Source organism: Thrips palmi, unplaced genomic scaffold (assembly GCF_012932325.1).
Source record: "Thrips palmi isolate BJ-2018 unplaced genomic scaffold, TpBJ-2018v1 HiC_scaffold_10, whole genome shotgun sequence".
Taxonomy (NCBI): domain Eukaryota; kingdom Metazoa; phylum Arthropoda; class Insecta; order Thysanoptera; family Thripidae; genus Thrips; species Thrips palmi.
In genome coordinates, this window is record NW_023144621.1 from 12,189,035 (window position 1) to 12,212,821 (window position 23,787).

Genomic DNA, 23,787 nt, shown 5'->3' on the forward strand with positions numbered 1-23,787 from the left:
TCACGCACTCGAAGCCGCGAGCCTGGTTGGCGTGCACTGCCAAACCAAGAGTGGAGTTTGCAGCCTACCGTCGAACGCGAGCAGCGAGCGCTTGGGCGCGAGCCAGGGTAGCGCGTAGGGCGGCAGCGGCGGCAGTACGTGGTGTGGCGGCGGCCCGAGCGGCGGCGGCGCCATGGACGGCGGCAGCGGCGACCCCAGCGGCAAGGGGCTGGCCCGCCCCCAGGGGCCCCACTCCAGGTGCAGGCCGCGGCCGGCGGCGGGGGCGGCGTGCAGGGGCAGCGCCGGTGGCAAGCGCTCCGGGCCGGGACCCGCGGCCAGCGGGAAGGGCGAGCCGCCGCCCAGCGCGCCCAGCGGGGTGCCGGGCGGTGAGTCCAGGCCGCCGGCTGTGGACGCAACACAACGCGTTAGCCTCACGGTGGCAGTCACACATCGGCAATGCAAACTGTGTGTGTACTCCCTACCCGCGCTGGGGTTGGCGGGGCCGCGGTCACCGCTCAACTTGCTCATCTTGGCGGGGCTGGGCCCCGACGGGCTGGTGGGGTGCGCCTTGACGGGCGACGGCGGCGCCCTGGCCTCGCCGGCGTCCTTCCGGGCCTGCTGGGCGTGGTGGCCATGCTGGCCGTGCTGGCCGTGCTGGGCGTTGGCTAGCAGCCTCTTGCGCGTGCCGCCGTTGAACATGGCCTTGACGTCCTCCCAGGCGTGCACCACCTCCTCGGGCGGGCTGCCGCTGAGGCGCATGTGGCGGCGCCACGAGTTGAAGTTGGCCGCGTCCGGCTGCACGTACCTGTCCAAAGGCATTTCGGAAAAGCTGAAAAGAGCGTTCTGGTTTTTAAGCACTAGTGTTTCGGTAAGTCGGACAAGGCGTATCGGATGGGCGGAGCGTACCTGGCGCCAGGCCCCGTGCGGTGCGAGTGGAAGATGAACTTGTTGGGCGAGAAGAAGAGGCCGCACAGCGCGCACTTGATGCACTTGGCGCGCGACGAGTTGTACCGCGCGGGCAGGAACAGCCCCCGGCAGCCCCAGGCGCACTCGTGGTGCACGCGGAACGAGAAGTCCTCGGGCAGGCGGGGCGGCGAGTTGTCTCCCAGGAACGACTTGCAGAGCCGCTCCGCCTCGCGCCGCGTGATCATGCCTGCGACACCACCAGGACACCGCCACCCCGCGTTGCAGTCTCCCCGAACCAAAGCGCTGTTTACCTCAAAGCCTCTGCCAGCCTCTCCCACTCACCGCAGCGCCGCGAGGACACGGGCATGGCGCCGGCCCGCCGCAGGATCTCCAGCTGCACGGGCGTGCACTGCACGCAAGTGATGCCCAGGGCCACGCGCCGGTTGTGGATCTCGTTGTACGAGAAGTCGCGCAGCAGCGTGTTGGAGATCTGCGCGAGGCACAGTCGCTCGCAGCCCTCCATCACGAGGGACACGATGGGCTCGCCGTGCAGCGTCACCTGGCCCACTTGCGGGGGCGGCTGCCCCGCGCCCGCGCCGCCGCCCACGCTGCCGCCGGCCCCCGCGGCGCCGGGCGGGCTAGGGTGTGCGCCGGGGTGTCCGCCAGGGTGGCCCGGCGGCGACCGCGGTGACGGCCTCGGCGGCTTCAGGGACAGGGACAACGTGGCCGGGGAAGGCGTCGGCTCCATCTGCGGACGGAAAAGCGGCGCCATCAGACGAAATGAGGCAGTCCCGCGCAGTCCAGCACCCTGAAAGGAATGACGGTGACCTTTGACCCTTCAGCAGCGGAGAGGAGAGGGCAATTAATTTTGGCTGCGGGGTCGCGATAATTTTTAGCCCTATCCACTGTTGGTAGTGGGCCTCGAGGCCCACTAACTGTTGGTGGCAAGGTTGAACCGCTGCCCTCGAGTGTTTGCGCGAGAACAAGCTGTTTATGTCGGACGATTTGCAACGGGTGCGCGTTCGGGGCAGGACACCTCAGTGGGTCTGCCTGGCTGCCTGCCTGTCTGCCCGCCTGCCTGCCTGCCTGCCTACCCGCCCACCCTGGCCGCGAAAGGGCGCGCTGCTAACCAATCAGACAGCAGGCAAGCCACGGCGGCCAACAAATCGCATTAAACACAGAGAAGTGAAATTAGTAAAGTTGAATAACGTATTCCCCGGCGAGATTGAGTCTGGCGGCAGTGACTTCCGTAGGCAACGCGGGGCTTCGCGGAGCCAGCCCACAGGCAACAGCCAGCAAGGCAACAGGCGACAATCTAATAACAGAGCCCGCCAAGGACTGGGGGTCGGCCGGTCGGCCTGGAGTCTGGAGGGACGCAGCGAGCGCGGCAAGCGCCAGCCGCCGCCAATCCAAGCTCATCAACGGGAAATGATATTTACACCACGAAACAACCTCCCGCCGTGCCCCTGTTCTCGTTCTCGGTCTTCCCCGTCTGCTCGGCCACCGCGAGGGAGCGCATCGAAAAGCCTCGTGGGTCCGCAGACCGAAAATCACGGTGAAGCTCGGGAAGCTCGAAGGGCAGTCTCTTTCGCTTATGGAGTACTTTCGCAATGGTCGACCGGATCGAGAGGATCCTCTCTTCGAAGTTCACCTCGCCGAAAACACTGCGACTCCGCGTCCCGCGACCAGCGTGGCGCGGCGGCTGATATTCGCGTCATCAATTCCTGATTGTTCCTCCCGCCGCACCGTGCACGAATCGGACGCTGCATGCTGCATCGCAGTGGCGGTGTCAATAAAGAGGGACGGCGGGCTGTTTTCGCGCGGCCCGCCGCCCTAACAAGCCACTTCCACCCTCGCCGCCCCGCCCCGCCCCGCCGCGTGCTGCTGCCGCTGTGCGGGTGGGCCGCTCGGCGCCACGCCGCGGCCCGGCGCTTTCCATAACCACGTTGTTTCCGCCACAGGGGCCGGCATCTTTATTCATGAAACGCATTGTTGGAGTAATAAACGCGTTCGCGCATTCGCGCCCGCCCCGCGACCCAGCCCGGCCCTCCCGCCGATCGGGAGGGGGAATTTTGTGGACAGTGCTATAACACCCAATCAGTTTATTGGCGCCGCACCGTCGGCAGCGACACGCAAACACACACACACACGCGCGCACACACACACACACAGAGAGAGAGAGAGAGAGAGAGAGAGAGAGAGAGAGAGAGAGAGAGAGAGAGAGAGAGAGAGAGAGAGAGAGAGAGAGAGAGAGAGAGAGGCGCGCGCGCGTATACACACGCGGCGCTGCTGCAGCAACCCAGGTGCTCCTGGCGCAGGACGCCGCCTGCAAGACTGCGGTCGGCCGGCCGCACGGCACGGCTGCGCTCGGGTGGCCTATCGCTGCTTCGACGGGCGCTAGACGGGCGCCCGGCCTGGGAGTCCCGGCCTTCCTCGGAGTCCTTCGCCCGAAAGGCACTGGCGCTCGCACTCCCTTCCTTGCTGACCGCGCTCTGGGGCCAGTCAAATTATCCCTCGTTCTAAAACCACCGTTCAAAATACCCGAGAGGGTTGGCTGTTTTGTGGTCGCCTCGAGAGAACGTTGTGAAGCACCGAACCGGTGGTACCGCAACCGGAAAGCTCTAAGCCCATCCCGGCAAGACCCAGACATTTTTAACGTGCATTATTCTGCCTAACCGGTAGAACGGAAGCGCACTTTTACGCCTTTCTTCAAACGTAGCGGTCGCTCCGCTTAGCTTCAAGGGTAGTGCTCCGATCTGCTTACTCTCCGCCTATCTAAATGCATGAGAGAATTTCTTCTCAGCATTTGACTTTAAGCCTACAGTCTTCAACGAGTGTAGCAGTTGCATGCTCGAAAAGAAGCGTACAACTTCACTTCGGTTTTGCCGACTGTGGCCGCTGCGGCCCGAGGAGGCAGGCCTTGAGGCAGGCCTTGAGGCAGGCCGTCCGGCGCAGCGCACAGCGTGCCGCACTGACCTGGTACTCGTCGAGACGGGTGGACGGTTGGCGATTCTCCTCACTGCTGCGTGACAGGGTACTTGGCGGCCATCCCTGGCGAGACGCGCGTGGATGCAAACTCAGCGCGTCGCCGCCGTGGCCATCGGCTTGCTGCCACTTCCGGTGGGACTGAAACGCCCCCGCCGCGAGCCGCGAGCCGCGTGGTGCGCCGAGGCGTCGCGAGGGAGGCACGTCCTGGCGTCCTGACGTCCTCGGGCCGCGGCGCTGTGTCGTCTGCGGCGCCGGGGCGGCCCGGCCGCTGGGTCGTGCCCGCGGCCCGCGGGTGCCACCCCTTGCAGCATGCACCCTCCACCCCGGCCAATGGCAGCCGATGGCAGCCGATAGCAGCCAATGGCAGCCCCGCCTCGGCGCCGGGGGCGGGGCCAGGCCGGTGGCGGCCGCGGGGGCGGAGCGAGCGCGTGGCGGCGCCAGGAGGGTCAAATGGGGCTCGGGGTTCGGGGGAGTGCCCCCGCGATCAGGCGGGCCGAATCTTCGTGTTTACTCTTCTGGTGCCAAGTTTTTGGCCAAGGATGTGCTGGAAGAGAAGAGGCTGATTAAAGTACGCTGGCGGTACGGTTTGGCGGGAGATGCCTGGACGGGCGGGAGTGGGGTAACCGCAGATTTTGGCAGGCCCGCGGCAGAGGCTTGGACTTCCCCGTGGAGCCCTTGAAACTTGGATTCAATAAAATTCTCTATATTTTATAAATGGACGTTTAACCGTTCTATGATTTCTGTTTCATGATTTACACAAATCATTTACCAACTATTTAACCAATTCGAGTACTATTAATGGTTTCAAGGGCCACCCTAGCTCCGGGAGAGCCTCAAAATGTGTCATACTCCTCGTGACCGGGCTACTTTATCATTTTGTTCTGGTTTGGAAATTTGTCATACTTACCAGAAGTGTCCTGTAGAAGCGATTTTCTCCGCTGCTCAGCTCAACTGTCGATCGTTGCAGACGTTTGTGTTTGTTGTTGTTCTTGATTAGTGGTTGTGTACTGTTGAGAGTTAGACAAGGACGAAGAACGTGATTGAAATGGTTTTCCTATCAACACCATCTTTGTAACCGTCACTTTTCTGAGCGAGTTAGTTTCAAACAACAACAGAAATGGACTCACCATTTTTGAATCTGTCTCTGGGCGAAAATGCGTCAGATAAACAAGAAAGGTAAGAGAGGCAGTGTATAACCTATCGCCATTAAATTTCGACAGATCAAAGGGCAAGTAATTAAATCTGGTGGATGACAAAATGCAGAGTTTGAAGACGGATACGTTGTTAATAACCCTCATCAACTCTTTATACACGCTCTGTTCATTGGCCTCTCAGTTTTTATGGGTTCTCCTTTTGCATCTGTTACTTGAAGACTTAGCACTTTATAGTTATTAGCAGGAATGATGCCTCTAGGTGCAAGGAAAGACTCTAAATTTTATACTTCTTGCTTTCTTCCACAGCCGTCTCTTACTACGATATGCCAGCCAAAGCTCTTTGGATGAGAGCTCTCAGAAACATGTGCCTCGATCTGGGACCAAAGAAAAGCCCCCATATCATAACCATCACCATACAAACCGAGCATTTGAAGTTATGAATGTCATGCGCAGGTATGCATATTACCATACCAGTGCTTTGCCTTTGTCTAATATGTTCGAATATCTAGTTGTCAAAATTCAAATGAGTATGGTTTTCTTTCTACAGGCAAAATCTGTTATGTGATGTCACACTCATTTCGGACAATAACTCAGAAGTATCTGCTCACAAAATGGTACTTGCTGCTTGCAGTCCTTATTTTTATGCGATGTTCACTAGTTTTGAAGAGAGCAAATCTGAAAGAGTTACTTTACAAGGAGTAGACTCCACTGCTTTGCAATTGCTTGTTGATTATGTGTATACCTCAGAAGTGCATGTTACTGAAGAAAATGTTCAGGTATGTTGCATCTCTGTTGGTATTTCAATCTATGGATTCAATGTATGTATTGCCTAATGTTGCATTTTTTTTTTTTTTTTTCTTTTTTTTTTGTGTTTAAGGTTCTGCTGCCCGCTGCTAATCTTCTTCAGCTTACTGATGTTCGAGATGCCTGCTGTGATTTTTTGCAAGGACAGTTGCACCCAACCAACTGCCTTGGTATAAGAGCATTTGCAGACTTGCATGGCTGTTTAGAACTACTATCTCATGCTGACTCTTACATTGAGCAGCATTTCTCGTAAGTTCATTGTCATGCATCTGGTGTCCTCAACACACAAATCTAGTACATACATCTGCTCCAATACACATGCTCCTCTGTATTCATTTGCAGGGAAGTCGTAGAATGTGAAGAGTTTTTAACACTGTCACCTCAGCAGGTTTCTAAACTCATTTGTAGTGATCGCCTGACTGTCCCATCTGAAGAAAAGGTGAATTCAAGGCTCTTAAACAGAGCTAACCATCTTATTTGTTTTCTTTTCCCCTTTAAAAACTCAAATTTGTATGACATTCTTTTCAATTGATAAATCCCAGTTTATATCAGTATTTATTTTTAAAATTTTCTTGTCTAGGTGTTTGAATGTGTCGTGGGATGGGTTCATCATGACCTAGAAACAAGACAAACCCAGTTACCCCTTCTGATGGAACATGTGCGCTTACCTTTGCTATCACAGGATTATTTAATGCAAAGAGTGGAAGAAGAACCATTACTCAAAGCAAATCTTCAGTGTAAGAGTGTTTCAGTTTTTTTTTTATCTGAACTTTTTGCAGTGGTTGTCAAAACAGATCTGCTAAGCTGTTCATTTTCATTATTTATTTGGGTTGCAGGCAAAGACTTCTTAATTGAAGCATTTAAATACCATTTGCTCAAAGGGGAACAAAAATTGTCATTTAAAACCCCAAGAACAAAGCCAAGACAACCTGTTGGACTCCCCAAAGTATGTACAATAAATTACTTTCTTTAGACACTTCATGCATATTTTGTGTATTTTACTCTGCTTTTTTCCTTCACATTAAAGAAATAACAGTTAATTGTTTTTCCTGAAATTTCGTTCTTTAAAGGTACTACTTGTGGTTGGTGGCCAGGCTCCGAAAGCTATTAGAAGTGTGGAGTGTTTTGATTTCAAAGAGGAAAGGTGGTTCCAAGTTGCAGAAATGCCATCAAGACGTTGCAGGTAATGTCACTTAACATCAAACTCCATTGTTAAGTTTTTAATGTTTGATGTGTATTTATTAATTTTTCTCCTTGAACTTGCAGAGCTGGTCTTTCAATTATTGGAGGACGAGTCTACGCCGTTGGAGGCTTCAATGGCTCAATGCGGGTTCGGACCGTTGATGTTTATGACCCTTCCACAGATCAATGGACCTCCTGTTCCAGTATGGAAGCTCGCCGCTCAACACTGGGAGTAGCTGTTTTAAACAATTGTATCTATGCTGTAAGTTTTTATAATGTTAAATATTGTCATGTTTACCTCCTTTGGATGATTGACAGCTTCTCTCTTTTGTTGGATGTGCAACAATGACCCTTGTGTAATTTTTCAGGTTGGGGGTTTTGATGGTTCAACTGGCCTAAACTCAGCTGAAGTGTATGATTCTCGAAAAAACGAGTGGCGCCTCATTGCACCAATGTCTACTCGGAGAAGTAGTGTCGGTGTTGGTGTTGTAAACAGTCTATTATATGCAGTAAGTTGATTACTCTCTTTTTTCCCGCATGTTGTATGAATTGGTTGGAGGAAAGCAGGGCAGGCTTACTCTTAAAGTTTTTACATGTCTTCAATAATTCTTTCCTTCCTTTCTAGGTTGGAGGCTATGATGGAGCATCTCGTCAGTGTTTGTCAACAGTAGAATGCTACCACCCTGACATGGACAGCTGGTCACCAGTGCCCGAAATGTCTGTCCGACGCTCCGGTGCGGGAGTAGGAGTACTGGATGGAATACTGTATGCTGTAGGCGGCCATGATGGCCCACTAGTTCGCAAAAGCGTTGAAGCGTACAACCCAGAAGCTGAAACCTGGACACAGGTTGCTGACATGGCCTATTGCAGAAGAAACGCAGGTATAGATTGAACTGTTCTGTTCATACAATTAATACAATTATAATTTTATGTAAAATTTATGCATATGTTCCCATTACAGGTGTTGTTGCTCTGAATGGTCTCTTGTATGTAGTAGGAGGAGATGATGGCTCTGCCAATTTGGCTTCAGTGGAGGTATACAGCCCCAAAACAGACACTTGGTCTATGCTTCCTTCATCTATGGGTATTGGGAGAAGTTATGCTGGTGTAGCAATTATTGATAAGCCTATGTGAAGTACTTGAGATGTGATGAAAAGTACATCTGTACACCACTCAGTCACAAGTTTGTGCCATGAGTTGTAAGCCAATTGCACCGTCCAACAGCAGTAGTACTGCCATGTTAACATTTTCCTGTCAAGGTTGCCATTTTTAAGTTGCAACAAATATTCTGTTTTTAATTTTTGTTGTTGTGTATTTCTTGATCAAATCTAGGTTTAAGGTATGGAATAATTTGCCATTTGTGGATTTACCCAATGTGATCTCTGTCCATTCACTGTACTTTACAGAATGTGGGTCTCATTCACTTTTTTTTTACTTTTAACTTGTTATATTATCAAATGGTTCAAAAATTCTAGCTGTTTTATAACACTTATAATACTCATCTTGTCTACAAACATGTCATAAATCTGGTAAGAACCAAAAATATTTTAGGCCCTATCTGCATTTATTTTTGGGCCTGCCCAAGGTGGAAGCTGAGCATGGGATGCACCACATGTGGTCTCTGACAACCTTTGGAAATGTTTCCTTTTTGCTAAATCTTGGAGACATTCTTCATTTGACTTTCTTAAAGCATTTAAAAGTTTGGCTCAATAACAACTGCATTTAGGTAATTTGAAACAAATGTGACTTAGCAAAACAGCTGACCTTCCTTAGTTTATGTTACTCGTCCTTGTAGTAACTTTTCTTTTTTACTTTAAGATAATTTTGTAGACTCCTCTTTGTTACATTAAGAGAATTTTTCCTAATTAGTTTTTGTAGTGTTTTTTTAAAAATCTGAATGTCAATGTAAGAGCTTTCATTTAAAAAAAAAAACCCTTGATCAAACTTTTTACTTGAATTGTGATATTTCTGAAAAAAGGTACCAATAGTTTCAAAACTGGACGATTTTAAGAAGTAATTGTGAATTCAATCAGTTTTAAGTTGACAAGTACTGTAGCATAACCAGCATTGTGATATTATATGATGTGATTTTATAAATTTCTACTTTTTAATTGTTTTTTCTTCTTTTTTTCTCCTGTAAACTAAGGATGTTTTAAGTGAGATTCTCCCAGTGGTTTTGAAAAACTTGAAAACTAGTGACAGCATTGTAATGACAATCACAAAACATCATGTAGATTTCTTTCCCTGTTTAAGTCCCCTTTATTGTGCATATGAAAATAATGAAGGCTATCAATTCCTGATTTTTTTAAGGGCAACTGTAACAAACTTGCAATTCCACAAATACAATAAATTCATCATGGTGCCACTGAATCATTGTTTTATTTGCATCCCTGACTGTACATGTATTTCTATTCTAATAACTCAGGGCTGATTTAGAACTGTTAACTGCGTACATCAGTTTTTGAGAACCTGCCAATCTCACAGGTACAAAAGCAGGAACTTGAATAGATTACTCAGTTTTGAACATATATACATACTAATTACAGTTAAAAGAGTGAATTTACACATACAAGCTAAATCCTTCATAGTCCAGTCGCCTGTCAGGGTCAGCATGGGCATAGTATGAATTAGGCCGGTAGCCAATCCATTCATTTTCTCCCACAGTGTTGTACACAGGTGTGCCAAAGAGGGTTCCAACTTCCCATCCCTCAACATCTTTCATCAGCTCAGCTTCAGCATCACGATTCTTTCTCATCTGCAGCAACAGCCTAAAAAAAATGAAACAAAATGATTAACACTGCAACGTTATTTCACCAATCTGCAGAAATAAAAAAAACATTTTATATTATACTTACTGTCTATCACGTTCGGCTAGAAGGAAAGGCTGAATTGCATTCCGAGCACTCTGAGTTTCAATTCTTTGGCGTTTTATAATGTTCACAGAAGCCAAATAGCCAGCAATACCAAGGGCATAACTGATGCCGAAAGTAATGGCAATCCATTTTCCTGACAGATACAAAAGAACACAAGTATAATCGTCAACTTACAAAATGAAACATAATTTAGGACCGCAATGGGTCAGAAGCAAACAAAAGCAGGTGAACACATTAATATTCCAACAAGAAAGTATAAGATCAAGAACACTGATGCACCAAAATACTTTAAAACCGTGATTCTGGTTCACGGACAAATATGGCTCGAGTACATCATACTTTTACAGAATGCACCAAGAATAAACCAGAACAATGGTACGAAAAAAAAATACAGCATATTTTAAAAATTGTAATCATCGAAAATTATGAAACGAAAATGTCCTAAAACAATGAACAAATAAAAAATTGAGCAGAAAATGAGCAAGAAGCAAGGGAGACTCACCATTGAAAAAAGACTTGTGGGGCACTTTTTCATAGTGTATTTTGCCAAAACCTCCCGGAGGAGGAAGATCCTGAAGACGAGCAACGGACGACATTTCCACCAGGAGGTCCTAAAGCTTAAACACGGCCAATTTGCAATGAAAACAGCCACAACCCGTCTTTAACCTTTTCTGAAGGATCAGCAGGCCCAGGCCTTCCTGGAATGTTGTTGTTGAAATCAGCTGTGCCGGATTGACGACTTCTAGGAGGCGCAGGCCCAGATTCGGATTTGCATTCGGATTCGGATTGCCCCCGTAAAATGGCCGTGGGCAACAAGACTTCAGTGTTTCTCTATTCCTCAAAGATAGTAATTTTTAAAGTGTGACAAGGATAGACCGTGTCACTTGAATATTTGAACGCCACCTAAACGTGTATAGAAGTTAAAGATAGATGCACCACGATGACCTAGAAACGACAACTCAAGAATGATTTCGAAAGCAGAAAAGCCAGCGCGCGACTTGTGACTTCTGCTCTTCTGCTGTCACCCTCACACGCCATCCAGTCCAAGGACCTTGATACTTTAGGTAAATAAATTCATTACTGGTTGATATGTTAGACGTGTATCTCTACAAAATTAGATAAGGTTTCCTCTTCCATTCACTTGTGATAGTTATTTTGGAATGACATGAAATATATTTAACCTGAAATTACATTTTATTCTGGTCTGATGCTGCAGCGTCGCTGTCTTTCAGATTGGGAAATTTAAGTTGACGAAAAAGACATAAGCCCAAGATTATCTGTTCTTAGTGCCGTTATCACAGTTCTTCGAATGATCCATGCATTTTCGTGATAAATTATAATAATATTTCAATATTAATGACAAAATTGTTTTAATAATGCTTAAACAAAATGTTTTACAGTGTTCTAAATATTGGTGACCAAAATGCCAAATGTGTGGAGCAGAGTTGCTGCATTTACCCACAAATACCCTCTATCAAGAGGCATGCTGTCATATGCATGCATTTGGCCTCTGGGTAGCTGTGTACAGCAAAAGATTCAAGGCAAAGAGAAACTGGATTACTGGCGTGCCCTTCGCTTCAGTCTCTACGGTTGCTGTTTTGTTGCTCCTACATTATACACCTGGATGACCATTGCCGGATACCTGTTCCCAAAACCTGGCTTGAGATCTGGAATATACAAGGTAAGTTGAAAGCGAGTTTATTGAAAACTTTATTCTTGGGGGAGTAATAGAAAGTTTAATGAAAATTTTGCATCATGCTGGTCCTCATAATGGGCTGTTTTCTTGAGAAACGAAAAATTGTCTAAGTTTTCAAGAAAATTTATTAAGGTTGATGTTGAAAGCATGTGCTGAGAAGTGTTATTGTTAGCATTGCTGAGCAGTCATGTCTCATGCAGGCATTGGTGGAACAAGTATCTTACACTCCAAGTGCCATGATATGCTTCTATTTCTTCATGACCTTATTGGAAGGAGGCACTCTTGACGAAGCTTGTGAAGAAGTAAAGACAAAATTTCTTCCAACATACAAAGTAAGTGGCTGAATTTGTTCCAACAAAACCACTCATTTGAAATTTTTATTCTGGTAAATTCTGTAGCCGCTAATATTTTACTCGTAACTTTTATTCTTTTCTGCAGGTCGGCGCTTGTGTCTGGCCAGTGCTTCAAACTTTTAACTTCACTGTTGTTCCACCTCAAAATAGAGTACCGTTTGTGAGCTTATGTAGCCTTTGCTGGACTACTTTCCTAGCATACATGAAACAACTTGAGTCTCAACAATTAGAAAAGCCCATGACTGTTGTTGCTCCATCATTAAGTGCCCCCTTTACAGCATATTAACATGAAATAGTTTCTTGTCGGGTACTCTTTATGTGTTATTGTAACTGCAAAATCTATGGCTCTCTAGTCCAGTATTATTTTTATAGCCAATTTTTGCATCATGAAGCTTGGTGTGTTTGCAAAGTATTTGTCTATTGACATACAGTATATTTTATTGAATGGTTATTATTGGATGTGATATTTTAGTCATAGTAATGTAAGAGTATTTGATTATTATTTTCATCATCATATATTGCATAGAACAGCTTTTGTTCTAAAGAGAATACAGTGCCTCATTATCATATCTACCATGATCTAAACTCTATATTGCTACTGTTTTTGCCAAAGATCTTACCTGTAAATGTGATTAAGATAATAATTTTCTTTTCCATGACCAAAAACTTATTGTTGTAAAGTTTTCACTTTTGCAGCCCAAAGATTTTTCTTTGAAGAAAGCAGGGTCCTGTTGACAACTTTTTTTGTAGAGTGTATTTTATTTTTATAAGTAAGGATTAGTGAGGTGTCTCAATGCTGTTCTCTTAAAGCCTAGTAGTCTTCACATAATTCTGAACTAGTTCTGCATATTGACTTTTGGAAACTGAACTTGTTAAATTTCACATTTTGTTTTTTGCTTATGAAATCCATTATATCCTACTTTTCCACTGGTGAACTCTTGCATCATATCATACATCCAGAAACTCTAGTCTGCCGTGTAACTACAGTAATAAAGGATTATTTTTAAAATTCGTTCAGTTGTGGTTTTTTTGTGTGTGCATTCAGTTTGGCTTAGGACTCCCTGTAAGCCCACTTGTAGCACAAAGAAGGAAATATTGTTCAGAGATAAAATTAACGTTCTTGTCTTTGTTTCTTCTTCTGTTACCCAGGCAGTAGTAGAGCAATTCACTTATGGCCCGATTGCTATCTGTTGTTTTTACTCTGGAATGACACTCCTTGAAGGAGGTTCAAAGGAAGATGCTATAAATGAGACAAGGGAGAAATTTTTACCGACATGGCAGGTATGTACTAACAATGTTTCTGTTATCTTGCTTTTTGGATTGTCTTCGAAACCAACTTCTCTCCATCATCTCTAATTTGCAGACTGCAGTATGTGTGTGGCCATTTGTCCAGACCGTTAACTTTCGCTTTATACCAGAAAAAAATCAAATACCATTCGTGAGTCTGTGTAGTTTCTTGTGGACTGTGTTTCTGGCCTATATGAAACAAAGGTCTCAAGAAGTAGATAGCAAAGAAGAGATTGGAACATCCTAACATCATGAGTAAACCATCATCATCTCTGCATTTAAACTGTCATTTGGGCAAAATTGCTTAGATATATATCTATTCAGATCTTTCTATTATCTTACCACCAAAAATAATTGTGAAAATTGACCAATATGTTCACAAAGTTTGTAGGGTCACACTACCCTGTTGGTGCAGTACCTCACTTTCCATTCCAAAACTAGTTAAATAAATTGCTGCAGATACCTGATAATTATCTAATCATTACCCTTCACATGAAGTATATTCTAGTGTAAAACACAGGTGAGGGAAGAAAAGGAAATTTATACTGAGATTATCATTCAACAGAATAATATTTTTTGTTCTTTAATTTTTTTTTTAGTTTTGACATTATGAGTTGCCACACACATGACAAAGGCTATACAAGACAAAGAGACTACAGCTGTCTAAGCAAAATCTTATGATTCTAAAAGTATTTCCCACATGAGTAAAGGCCTAATTAACTTCTAAATACAGAGACCAAACAGACAGATGCTATGTCATAATACAGCACATAGAATAAAGAAAGGACACTATTTCAAGAAATGGTGCATTGCTTCAAATTTAATGAAACTGGCATTAATTTACCTCACTTCTCTGCAGTACTTGCCTCAAGACCAAATTAAACTTTATCGTCAGGACAGAAAGATACCACAAAATAAAGAACAACCCAACAAGCTTTTCTTTTTTGAAAAGGTCAAAATTTACAGAAAGTAATGATGGTTGCGATCTGTATAGTAAACTTGAGAGTCAAGGACAAGTAAATTGCAAATCTGCATGGGGAAGCACTTCAAACTATTACTGCTTAACATCAATACCTTTTCCAAAACAAGTAAACTAAACTTAAATACTCACATAGTTAAAGGAACAACAGTCTTAAAATGTGTGCATGAAACTAAATCTCTTTGGATGTTAACCAAGATGGCTTAGCCGCATATTCTCAATGAGGCTTCGTTATCACAAAAGAATGCTAACACTTAATTAGCATGGTAATTAACTGACACCCGGTCCAAATTCCAATCTAAAACGCAGAGTGGAATAAACAAAGTGTTGTTACTATTGATTAAGGAAATTTCAAGAAGAAAGGGAGATTATGAGTTTTAATTAAAAAACCATGTCATTCACTCTCAAGCTGAAAATATAAAAATCCTGGGCTAAACTACAGTAACACAAATAATAACCAACTAACCAACCAAAGTTATTGAAATCCACACAGTTCTTTGCTTATTTCCCCCCTTTTCAATATATATTAAGAGAACTCCGTAAAAACGTAGGAAGCTCCTAAAGAAAATTCAGTAACCTTATCTCTAACTAACAAGCAGATTAAGTATTCATGCTTCTGCTTCACGCTGTGGTGAGATTTGCTACTTTCATGACGTAGGGGTTATTGCACAGCATTTAGGTTACCTATCCTTCATTTCATTCATCACATTCCACAACATTCAGTACTCTTCCATTATCATAAAAAAATAAAAATCATTATTCCAGTGTAAGAAATGCTGAAAGGCACAAACAAGTGCTAGTGTTAATGACATGTTTTTTATCATTCTGTCATAGATTTTCTTAAGTAGGTGATTGCATGTTTTTCTCTTTCATCACAATCAGGATGACTACATACACATTCTAGTTATCAGTTTCTATTTAATAGGTACAACAGATAATTTAAGTTCCAACCGATAAAATGAACAAAAATCAAAGTAACACGCCCTTTACTTATCCGCCTTAATGTTTTAAGATTCTGAAAAAAATAAAGAAAAAGAAAAACTCAGACAAAAAAAAAAAAAACTTAACAAGCACAGTTTCATTAATACTTTTCATCATGTCTTTGCTATTGAAGTGAGGGACATCTACAATAACTTGTATAGTATAAGTTGGCCTTAAATTTTCTCTCCATTTACAGCTCAAACATAATGAAAACAAACAGCATCAACAGAAAAGGACTTGAATTTAAAAATGAGATCTACAATTACCCCCTACTATTTCAACTCAGCTTTCAGAACAGTTCAGTCCTGGAGAAATAGCAAAACAGTAAAATGGAGTAAGATTTTTTTAAAAAAATGGGATGGGCCAACAATAGGAGAAGACGTTACCATTTCAAAACTAAATAAATTTGAGGGACGCTGACAGCTTCTAGCTAGTGGCCAATTTCAACTCATTATAATTTAAATTTGAAGATAGATAAGATTGGCAATCAATTTTATTTAAGAAAAAGCCATATTCATTAGGTAAATTTTAAAGTGAAATTTGCGGCACAAATTCCTACAAGTAAAGCCAAAATGCTACCGACAATTCCATCAATCTCTCAGCAAGAGTTTGGCCGTGTAAGTGTCATGTTATATTGTAGATAATACTTGCCGCTGTCACTGCCTCCTCAATGATTAATTCAATCAATGCTGTTTTAGACATTCCTTGCAGCTTCTTCGGAAGCAGCAGCAGTAGAAGTGGAGGGCTGGGGAGGTACTTCTGCGGCAGCAGAATCAGATGGAACAACTTGGACAGCCAAGGTATCAGAAGCAACGGGTGCAGCAGGATGCATAACCTGGCCTTCATGTGCCATAGCTGTGGCACAAGCATAGGATGGCGGTGGCGGAGAGAATTTCTTGACTGCTGTCTCGTAGTCAGGGAGGTCCACAGTTGTTGGCATGGTGCCGAGCAGGGATTCTGACAGCGACATGGTTGCAATCTCAGACTCAATATAATGGATAGTGCGACGATTGGCAACCATACGCAGAGTTAGATACTTGTAGTAGCTCCAGACAATTCCAATGAAGTAAGACTGAAATTTGCAGGAAAAGGGGTCAGTAAACTATTTAAAAAAGTAAGTCACTTTAGGATTAAATAGCCTAGAACGGAGAATTACCTTGATTAGCATGACAACAGTAAATGCACCAAGTACCAAAAGAGACAGAACTTGAGGATCCAGCCGCAAAAGTTGTTCACGGAATGGAACAGTAGGATTCTCAGCCAGGTAACGGTGCATGTTTGGCAAGTAGCACAAGTAACCAACAGCAGTCAAACTGCAACAACAAGTTAAATAAAAAGAATGCTCAATAAGTTTGATTGATTGTGATGAAAAAGTGGAAAAAGTGGAGATAATGCTAATAGTGTGCATAAAACAATACCTGGTAAGGCAGAAGTCGAACATTTGCAGGCAAAAGAATGGCATCAGGTACGATGGTTTTCCCTTCACAGCTCCATAAACCATAAGGAGAGTAATGGAAAATGAGCAGAACATCATGACCACAATAACATTCATATCCTCTGAAAATTGGCAGAGAAAGATGATAATTAATTGAAACATTTAAAGAGACTGCAAAAATATTATTATCATAAAATAACATACTCAAAGCTTTGCGGTAGTTGTAAGTACGGTGGCGAATGAGATACTGGGTGCCGTCAGAAGAATCAAACACAGAATCTTTGAATGGAGATGATGGCAAAGCAACGGGCTCCTGGCTATGACGGAAATCAGCATCGCTGCTAAGGCCATCAAGACGGATCCAGCGGCCAGTGTCAGTTTCACTCAGTGGAGTGGGCAACACACTAATTTGCTCGTCCCACTCAGTGTACAAATCATTGCTTCTCAGAATGATAGTCACAGCAGAGAGGGCTACAACATGCAGCATCTGAAACAAACACCAATTTTGTTTAGAGGCGTCAAAACCATATGATTTAAGATTCACAAACAGAACATACATACCAAATGCCAAACACCAAGAAAAATGGTTCCCGTTCGAACATGGAAGCAGAAACAGCATCTCCAATCATTGCTGCTCCTGTCTCCAAATTTCATGATGCCCTGCATCCTGAAACAAAGACGTCAAAAACTGTTAAAGGCAATACCTCTTTTAACGATTTTTAATAATTGGTTCAAAGCCCACCAATTCATCTCTAAAATTTATTAGATACTCGGCTTGTTATACACATAGCCTGCTGAGCCTATTCGTGAAAACAGCAAGGGACAAGGGCTCCAGCCAGAGCTGGGCAGCAAAACTTGGCTGGTGTACCACTCTAGACGAGCCGTGTTACTTTGAAAGATAACAAGGTTCAATGGCAATGCTGTTGGAGAATGAATTAGTATTTGGCAAGTAAAAATGATAAAGGGAGATTACAAGGTCTGTGGGCAACCCAGCAGGTTGGGCGGCACCATGACAGTCTGCAAACATTGAGGGAATACTGGCAATCTGCCCACGACTCACCTGGGCTTTAGGCTCATCGAAGACCCACAGGAAGGTGAGCGCCTACAATCGTGTCATAGATCACGACAATAAGCAGCAAAATATTTACACTGCACCAGCCTACTGCGGAAATGGCGTATGCGTTTTCAGCGTTTTCAGTATCAAAGGGCCAACTGAGGTCACATCAGGAAAAAGCGCTGTCAGAGTCGATTCTCCTTGTTAAGATCGCGTGAGACATGCAGAGGTGCAAGTGAGAACGGTGTTTTTGTTTGCGATGCAGCCCGAAGAAGCAGCCCGAAGGTTTGTCTACTACGTGAGTCAAAGCTGTGTCTTTTTGAGTTCTTCATTGGTTTTTCGCCACCTCATTCAACACATTTGTGTTAAATTCAGAACAGCGTGAGTGAAAATTATGATGAAACACTTCTTTTACCTTTTTGAAGTTTCATAAAGACCTACATGAAAAAATTAAGTTTGACTCACACCGACGAGAAAAAGTTCGTACAAATTTCTCATCTTCAAATCAATAATATTTCCTACCTTCGTTTGTTTATTTCTGTCATCATGTCACGAAACAAGCAGACGGTCTAATATGCTGCACATGGATTGTCTATTTAATTCTGCAGTTTGCAGTTTTATTCCGTGTTAGTGACACTAATTTTATTCTGGTGAGTACGCTTAAGTTTTTCATGTGCAACATTTTACTATACTGACGTGATAAGAAGAGTGTCTGTTTAGTGGTTAGGTTTGAACGTTATGCAACTATTCAAGTATCACTATATATTGCTTTTCCCCCTCGTCGCTATGCATCTTAAACAAGAAATTCGACATTTTTCTTCATTGTCACGTTCCTTTTTTTTAAATTCTAAAATGTAGAGGGGTAATTATACTTCCGAATGAATCTTAGTGTAACCGTGATCTATATTTGGTCTGTTTCAGCTCCTTCACTAAAATAATATGTCTGAACCTGCCAATTTGAAGCATGTCATCTTAAACACAGGAATCATACAGCACCAAGAACGAGATTTGTTCCAACCAGTGTTGTGCAAGCCTAAGTTGATGCCTCTCAAGTCTGTCACTCTTCAACGGCTGGAGGATATGCAAAAGCTAGCAGAAGAGAAACTAAGGCAACAACAAATCAACACTTCCACTAGTGAATCTATTCAACAGTGATATTACCTCACATCATTGTACCTTTCACTTACAGTTCAAATCTGGTATGTTTCTTTCTTGCCCTCAGCTCCTTGTTTTGGTCATGGTGGTCAATCTTAAGTATCACACTCTTTTGTTGCAGCAACCATGTCACTAGGGCCACTTTTAACAGATGTGGTAGTCACCTTTTGTCTTGCCGCTCTACTACTTTATCACTATGGCAATTGTATGCGGCACCACATTGTTGTGACTATTGCTGTTCTCATTGCTTGGTACTTTTCATTTTTGATTGTATTTGTTCTTCCCCTTGATGTGTCCTCGGTATGTGAATTGTTTTTCAATTGTAATCTAATTTATCTACCAATCAAATGTTTAATGGGATATTTTTTGTATTTCTTTTGTAGACAGTGTATCGTCAGTGCATTGGAGAAAATGGAACTGTTGTTAATCAAACAGAACTTGAGTGCAAGGAACCATGGAGTCACGTTCCTGACAATGTGTTTCCCAACTTATGGCGGGTTGTATACTGGACTTCTCAGTGTCTTACATGGTCCGTAATTTCAATGTCCTCCTTCTTTGTCCATTTTAATGTTCCCCATTGACTTATGAATACTTTCTTGTTTTCAGGCTCATCATGCCAGTAATGCAGTCTTACAGCCGGGCTGGAGAGTTCACATGGAAGGGCAAAATAAAGTCTGCTATCATAGACAACACTATTTATTATGGTACTTACCTTTTTATCTGTGGTATACTTTTAATATACCTTGCGCTTCAGCCTTCTGTTGATCTTGATGGGTAAGTTTAGTGGAATGTTTGTGTGGAATTCATTCCTTGTAACTGAATTAATCAAAATTTCATCTCAAAATATATGTCATACACTAATTTGTTATCTATCTATTTGTAATTACAGACAAAAACTTAAAGCCATTGCAGCTTCAGCCTCAAATACCTGGGGCCTCTTTCTCCTTGTGCTTTTATTGGGTTATGCTCTGGTAGAAGTTCCTCGAAGTTTGTGGAATGCTTCTAAAAAGGGTTATTCCCTTCACTATGCCTACTTCCATGCAGCAAAACTCAGTTGTGATAAGTGTGAAGCACAGGATGCCGTTGATGATGTATTGGAGGTAGAGTTTAGAAACAAACATGTGCTGTTCGAACTTAATTTATTGTATTCAGTAATATTTTACTTGAAAAATTGTTTTTAGACCCTGAAGGCTCTCAGTGTAGCTGTACGTCAAAATCATCCCCAGTTCCAAAATGTAGAAACAATTTTACAAAAAGTTCCTATAGAAATGAGAGAAAGGATGAATAGAAGACCTGCTGCAGATGATTCGACCCTTGAGCCTCCAACTGAAAAGTCCTTGGTCAGGTTGCATAAGCAGGTATGTTCCTCAATTAATGATTTATGTGTGCTTATAATTACAGTTTGTTACATTTCACTTAATCTTTTTAGGTTATCAAAGCTCTTCAAACGCAGCACCGAACAGAGACACAGTGGGATATGCTGGTGAAAAAAATATTTTTGCTGGAAGATGTTGCTAAAAACCAAGTAAGTCATGACCATCGGTTCAAATGGTCGTTTCCTCCACAAAGGTCACCAATACTGCAAGCAGTTTTCTCACCCACTGTTGGTAAGTTAGGCATTTGCAATATCTTTGTGAATTTTAAAATTTAAGAACAGGAGAGTGTTATAAATGACTATGAACTTTTTTTCTTATTTCAGAGTGGTACTGGCGATGTGTACTGCACAGCTATGTTCTCAAATTTATGGCTGTGATTTGTGCAATTCTCTCATTATTTGTTGTGTGGTCAGAAGTCACATTTTTCAACAAGGAACCTGTTCTGACTCTTTTTGCGAATTTCCTGAATCTTGCTAAAGTTAATTATGACTACTTTACCATAGAAGTTTTGTCTACCTTAATAATAGCTTACTTATGCTTTTGTGCATATTCTACAGTACTCAAAATTCGTGTTCTAAATCACTATTATATTGCTCCTCATCATCAAACTGATGAATTCAGTTTAATATTTTCTGGAATGATGCTTTGCCGTTTAACTCCACCAATGTGTCTAAATTTCTTGGGTCTCATTCATATGGACAGTCATATTATTAAAAAACGTATTTTAGAAACACATTACACCCAGGTAATGGGTCATATGAATGTCATTGCCATCATATCTGATGGATTTAATATCTATTTTCCTATGCTGATGCTTGCTGTTTGCCTAGCCACATATTTCAGTTTGGGAAGTAGAGTTTTATCAATGCTTGGCTTCCAGCAATTTGTGGGTGATGATGAACTGACAGGGGAACTTGTGGATGAAGGGAGAGAATTAATCAAAAGAGGTTGGTAACTGTCCATCAGACTTGTATTCGAATTTAAACAAAGTTTTTCCTTGCTTTCATTTTCTGTATTCTGCTTTTCTTGTTAGAGAGGAGAAGACTTGAACGGAATGAAGAGTCTCAAAATAGAAGGAGAGAGTTCAGAGAGAGATTTGGAACAAATTCAGCTTCTCGTTATCGACCAACATCAAGGAGCACCGATCCAGAACATGGTGAGATGACTTATTTGCTCCCTCCGAGTGATGAAACACTAGGCTACATCACCTGAAGATAGAAAATTATTGCCAGTAAGCTTATTATTTTGATTTGCTTTTATTTTACTGTACTTGTAAAAGGTTGCTTGTTCTTAAAATCTGAGATTCATTTATTTATTCTTAAAAATAACAATTATTAACTTGGCTTTGTTATATCTAAAATTGTTTCTGTCCTGTTCATTTGCCAAAGAGGCAAACTTATGGAGGTGAACACTGTAATGGTCAAGTTGGTGCAAAGCTAGTTACAATGTACTCATACATATATAAGTGCATGCCAGTTTTGCTTGTTAGACTTCTTCTCAAACACACTTCCTAGAGGCTCATAGCATTAGATTAGTTGCCTTCTTCCTTTTTCCTTTTTAATTTTCTTAATTTTTTATGTGACATGTATGTATTCATTTATTTCTCATTACAGAAAATCCAGTTGTTCGTCAGAATTCTACCGAATCAGTTAGAGCTGGCTTGCTTGAGTCTTCAGAGTATTATGTAGCAACAGAAGAAGAGGAACCTTTGTCACAACATCAAAGTGGGAAGCATCTAACATATCCCCCTAGAGGACTTTTTGATGACGTGTGATGAGGATTTATTGAGTAGTCATTTCTATAATTTCTGTGATTTTGTTTTGTTCTTCTTGATTTTTTATTATAATTATTTAAAAACAAACAACTGTTAGCAGAAACTTTGTTTGGTTTATCTGCACAATTTCATTGCCATACATTTTTCTGATAAGAGTACTGTAATTCAACTTATGAGATTAGGAAACATCATGTAAATGTCGTTTCTCAAACACATAAAATATCTCTGCATTTATATTTATAGCAACAAATTGTCGGGTAATGTGCAATTGTTTCTGATTATCTTTTTCTCTCCCTGAGGATCAAGCATTATTGATTTGGTTGGGTAAAAAGTACCGGTATGTTTAACATTGTATACTTATGGGATGCATTTTCATTCAAACAGAATTGTATGACAGGCAGGCTATGTGAACATCTGATTGCTATTTCAAACGGCTAACATAAAAAGAAATAGCCTATGCCATTTTTTGGTAATTTTCCAGAGCCTTTCTCATAAAAATTCCCGTTGATTTTTTAGTGCTATGACATCAGTTTGTAAAGTGCCAGTTGCGAGACGAGGTACTCTAATTTAATTAATGAGTGTGATGAAACTATTTTGACAATGTTTACTTGCTGTTCAATTATTAGGGTTGGTGCGGGGAAGAACCAAACTCCTCAGGGGTGAGAAAAAATTGAATGCCCCATTTTTCGACTGGATTTTATCATTTAGAGACTTTCTAATATCAGTACGCGTTCGTGTGGGGTACCAAAAAGTAGTAGGGAGTATTCCCTAGTATCCAAATGCGACAATTCAGTCTAAAATAGGGGTGTGAGATTTTTCCTCGCTCCTGCAGGGTTTAATTCTTTCCCGCACTGACCCTGTATATTCAATGATTTTTATGTAAACAGTGGTACTAACCGTAGCCATAAGTAAGACAGTATGAGTTCAATTGTGTTTAGGTATTACAGATCTGGATAGTTTTTTTAATGGACAGTGAATGACTGAGCTGTTGTATGTTTGTGTTACGTTATTGTGTAAATGTTATGCAAACAACTTAAACCTTTAATTACAGTTTCTGGCAATGTTACTTTAAAGGTAATTTATTCAGGGAAAAAGTAAAGTTAAGGTTTACTGGTGCTATATTGTGTTATGCTTATTGAAAACCAACTAAGCAAACTGTCTTTAAAATATTAATAATAATACCTTATTGGGTTTGCGTGTGTATGTATATTTGAGTGTGCTTGTTTTATTGTATGTGTTGTCTAGTAGAAAGATTCTGTGTGATCTATAATGGTGAAAACATCCTCGTAAAATGAACTTTCAAAGTTCATGAATTCATCAAGAGTCATTTAGAGTGTAGCTTTAATATATAGTCCAATGAACATACAGTGCGAAAGGAAGAGCACTTTCTATTCCATGTTATTTAGCCTTGTAGCTCGGTTTGACTTTGAAATAAAAATTCAACATTCCTGTGAAACAAGGCCTTGTGTAATTTTAGCTGCCGGACCCAGGGACTTGCATGAGGACTGACAGCGACAGCTGGGGACACGAGGGCCATGAGAAGTGTGGTCCTGCCTGCCTGCCTGCAGGTCCCTGCGGATCCTGGATCCTGGTCTGCAATCTGATGGGGCCTTGGCCGGCACACTGCACAGCTAGCACAGCAGACTGATTCAGGGAGTCGTTCTCGTCGCTCTATCTCTCTCGCGCTCATGGGGCGTCTCGTGTAGGGGCGAGAGAGACAGAGCGATGGAAACTACTTTTGGAATCATTCTCCAGCGTGCCCGTACCGCCGCGTACCGGGTCCAGTGGGGTTCCTGGAAACCTGCAGGTTG

The 23,787-nt window shown here is 42.9% G+C and overlaps 6 protein-coding genes across 10 annotated transcripts; 3 read left to right on the forward strand and 3 right to left on the reverse strand.

Annotated features, from left to right (window-relative positions):
- On the reverse strand, window positions 1-1,465 carry LOC117638995 (SKI family transcriptional corepressor 1 homolog-B; the record flags this gene model as incomplete). The annotated part of the gene is made up of 4 exons (XM_034374266.1): window positions 1-36; window positions 640-784; window positions 886-1,132; window positions 1,228-1,465. Coding segments are annotated over 4 exons (666 nt in total), but the record flags the coding sequence as incomplete, so codon positions are not given.
- Window positions 1,466-4,806: 3,341 nt separating this feature from the next.
- On the forward strand, window positions 4,807-9,383 carry LOC117654392 (ring canal kelch homolog). The gene is made up of 12 exons (XM_034400996.1): window positions 4,807-5,049; window positions 5,334-5,480; window positions 5,575-5,803; window positions 5,905-6,080; window positions 6,174-6,270; window positions 6,412-6,568; window positions 6,668-6,777; window positions 6,902-7,014; window positions 7,098-7,275; window positions 7,382-7,522; window positions 7,639-7,894; window positions 7,975-9,383. Exons 1-12 carry the CDS (start codon window positions 4,991-4,993, stop codon window positions 8,145-8,147), a joined length of 1,836 nt encoding a protein of 611 aa, XP_034256887.1. The 5' UTR covers window positions 4,807-4,990; the 3' UTR covers window positions 8,148-9,383.
- On the reverse strand, window positions 9,374-10,609 carry LOC117654395 (NADH dehydrogenase [ubiquinone] 1 alpha subcomplex subunit 13). Its single transcript, XM_034401003.1, has 3 exons — window positions 10,389-10,609; window positions 9,869-10,019; window positions 9,374-9,781 (listed from the first exon to the last, which is right to left on the reverse strand). Exons 1-3 carry the CDS (start codon window positions 10,480-10,482, stop codon window positions 9,574-9,576), a joined length of 453 nt encoding a protein of 150 aa, XP_034256894.1. The 5' UTR covers window positions 10,483-10,609; the 3' UTR covers window positions 9,374-9,573.
- A 59-nt stretch (window positions 10,610-10,668) lies between these two features.
- On the forward strand, window positions 10,669-13,689 carry LOC117654394 (mpv17-like protein). Of its 2 annotated transcripts, none has more exons than XM_034401002.1 (4): window positions 10,669-10,950; window positions 11,287-11,567; window positions 13,085-13,216; window positions 13,299-13,689. In XM_034401002.1, the coding sequence occupies exons 2-4, from the start codon at window positions 11,310-11,312 to the stop codon at window positions 13,467-13,469; spliced, it is 561 nt and encodes a 186-aa protein (XP_034256893.1). In that variant the 5' UTR covers window positions 10,669-10,950; window positions 11,287-11,309; the 3' UTR covers window positions 13,470-13,689. The 2 variants fall into 2 exon arrangements, with proteins under 2 accessions (XP_034256893.1, XP_034256892.1); XM_034401001.1 differs by lacking the exons at window positions 13,085-13,216; window positions 13,299-13,689 and adding exons at window positions 11,783-11,914; window positions 12,021-12,947.
- Window positions 13,690-13,789: 100 nt separating this feature from the next.
- On the reverse strand, window positions 13,790-17,843 carry LOC117654393 (lysosomal-associated transmembrane protein 4A). 3 transcript variants are annotated; one of them, XM_034400997.1, is made up of 7 exons: window positions 17,591-17,660; window positions 17,179-17,284; window positions 16,822-17,104; window positions 16,601-16,739; window positions 16,339-16,495; window positions 15,834-16,254; window positions 13,790-15,216 (listed from the first exon to the last, which is right to left on the reverse strand). In XM_034400997.1, exons 1-6 carry the CDS (start codon window positions 17,626-17,628, stop codon window positions 15,877-15,879), a joined length of 1,101 nt encoding a protein of 366 aa, XP_034256888.1. In that variant the 5' UTR covers window positions 17,629-17,660; the 3' UTR covers window positions 13,790-15,216; window positions 15,834-15,876. The 3 variants fall into 3 exon arrangements, with proteins under 3 accessions (XP_034256888.1, XP_034256889.1, XP_034256890.1); XM_034400998.1 differs by lacking the exon at window positions 17,591-17,660 and adding an exon at window positions 17,678-17,843 and having other exon boundaries at window positions 14,560-16,254; XM_034400999.1 differs by lacking the exon at window positions 17,591-17,660 and adding an exon at window positions 17,360-17,496 and having other exon boundaries at window positions 14,560-16,254.
- Window positions 17,844-18,728: 885 nt separating this feature from the next.
- LOC117654391 (LMBR1 domain-containing protein 2 homolog) lies at window positions 18,729-23,432 on the forward strand. Of its 2 annotated transcripts, none has more exons than XM_034400994.1 (10): window positions 18,729-18,870; window positions 18,948-19,126; window positions 19,210-19,355; window positions 19,433-19,600; window positions 19,716-19,926; window positions 20,008-20,184; window positions 20,256-20,433; window positions 20,526-21,149; window positions 21,236-21,358; window positions 21,816-23,432. In XM_034400994.1, exons 2-10 carry the CDS (start codon window positions 18,953-18,955, stop codon window positions 21,974-21,976), a joined length of 1,962 nt encoding a protein of 653 aa, XP_034256885.1. In that variant the 5' UTR covers window positions 18,729-18,870; window positions 18,948-18,952; the 3' UTR covers window positions 21,977-23,432. The 2 variants fall into 2 exon arrangements, with proteins under 2 accessions (XP_034256885.1, XP_034256886.1); XM_034400995.1 differs by having other exon boundaries at window positions 21,236-21,433; window positions 21,816-21,957.
- The last annotated feature ends 355 nt before the right edge of the window (window positions 23,433-23,787 follow it).

Excerpts from the sequence above, each read along its gene's own strand:
- LOC117654392 (XM_034400996.1), top strand. The coding sequence starts at position 4,991 with ATGGACTCACCATTTTTGAATCTGTCTCTGGGCGAAAATGCGTCAGAT. Across the intron at positions 6,778-6,901 it reads AACCTGTTGGACTCCCCAAA|GTACTACTTGTGGTTGGTGG; the intron begins GTATGTACAATA and ends CGTTCTTTAAAG. Across the intron at positions 7,523-7,638 it reads TAAACAGTCTATTATATGCA|GTTGGAGGCTATGATGGAGC; the intron begins GTAAGTTGATTA and ends CTTCCTTTCTAG.
- LOC117654395 (XM_034401003.1), bottom strand. The coding sequence starts at position 10,482 with ATGTCGTCCGTTGCTCGTCTTCAGGATCTTCCTCCTCCGGGAGGTTTT. Across the intron at positions 10,020-10,388 it reads CCACAAGTCTTTTTTCAATG|GAAAATGGATTGCCATTACT; the intron begins GTGAGTCTCCCT and ends TGTATCTGTCAG. Across the intron at positions 9,782-9,868 it reads CTAGCCGAACGTGATAGACA|GCTGTTGCTGCAGATGAGAA; the intron begins GTAAGTATAATA and ends CATTTTTTTTAG.
- LOC117654394 (XM_034401001.1), top strand. The coding sequence starts at position 11,310 with ATGCCAAATGTGTGGAGCAGAGTTGCTGCATTTACCCACAAATACCCT. Across the intron at positions 11,568-11,782 it reads TGAGATCTGGAATATACAAG|GCATTGGTGGAACAAGTATC; the intron begins GTAAGTTGAAAG and ends TGTCTCATGCAG. Across the intron at positions 11,915-12,020 it reads AATTTCTTCCAACATACAAA|GTCGGCGCTTGTGTCTGGCC; the intron begins GTAAGTGGCTGA and ends TCTTTTCTGCAG.
- LOC117654393 (XM_034400997.1), bottom strand. The coding sequence starts at position 17,628 with ATGGTGCCGCCCAACCTGCTGGGTTGCCCACAGACCTT. Across the intron at positions 17,285-17,590 it reads CTGGGTTGCCCACAGACCTT|GATGCAGGGCATCATGAAAT; the intron begins GTAATCTCCCTT and ends TCTTTGTTTCAG. Across the intron at positions 16,255-16,338 it reads CTGTTGTCATGCTAATCAAG|TCTTACTTCATTGGAATTGT; the intron begins GTAATTCTCCGT and ends TGCAAATTTCAG.
- LOC117654391 (XM_034400994.1), top strand. The coding sequence starts at position 18,953 with ATGTCACTAGGGCCACTTTTAACAGATGTGGTAGTCACCTTTTGTCTT. Across the intron at positions 19,127-19,209 it reads TTCCCCTTGATGTGTCCTCG|ACAGTGTATCGTCAGTGCAT; the intron begins GTATGTGAATTG and ends TTTCTTTTGTAG. Across the intron at positions 21,150-21,235 it reads GAGAGAATTAATCAAAAGAG|AGAGGAGAAGACTTGAACGG; the intron begins GTTGGTAACTGT and ends TTTTCTTGTTAG.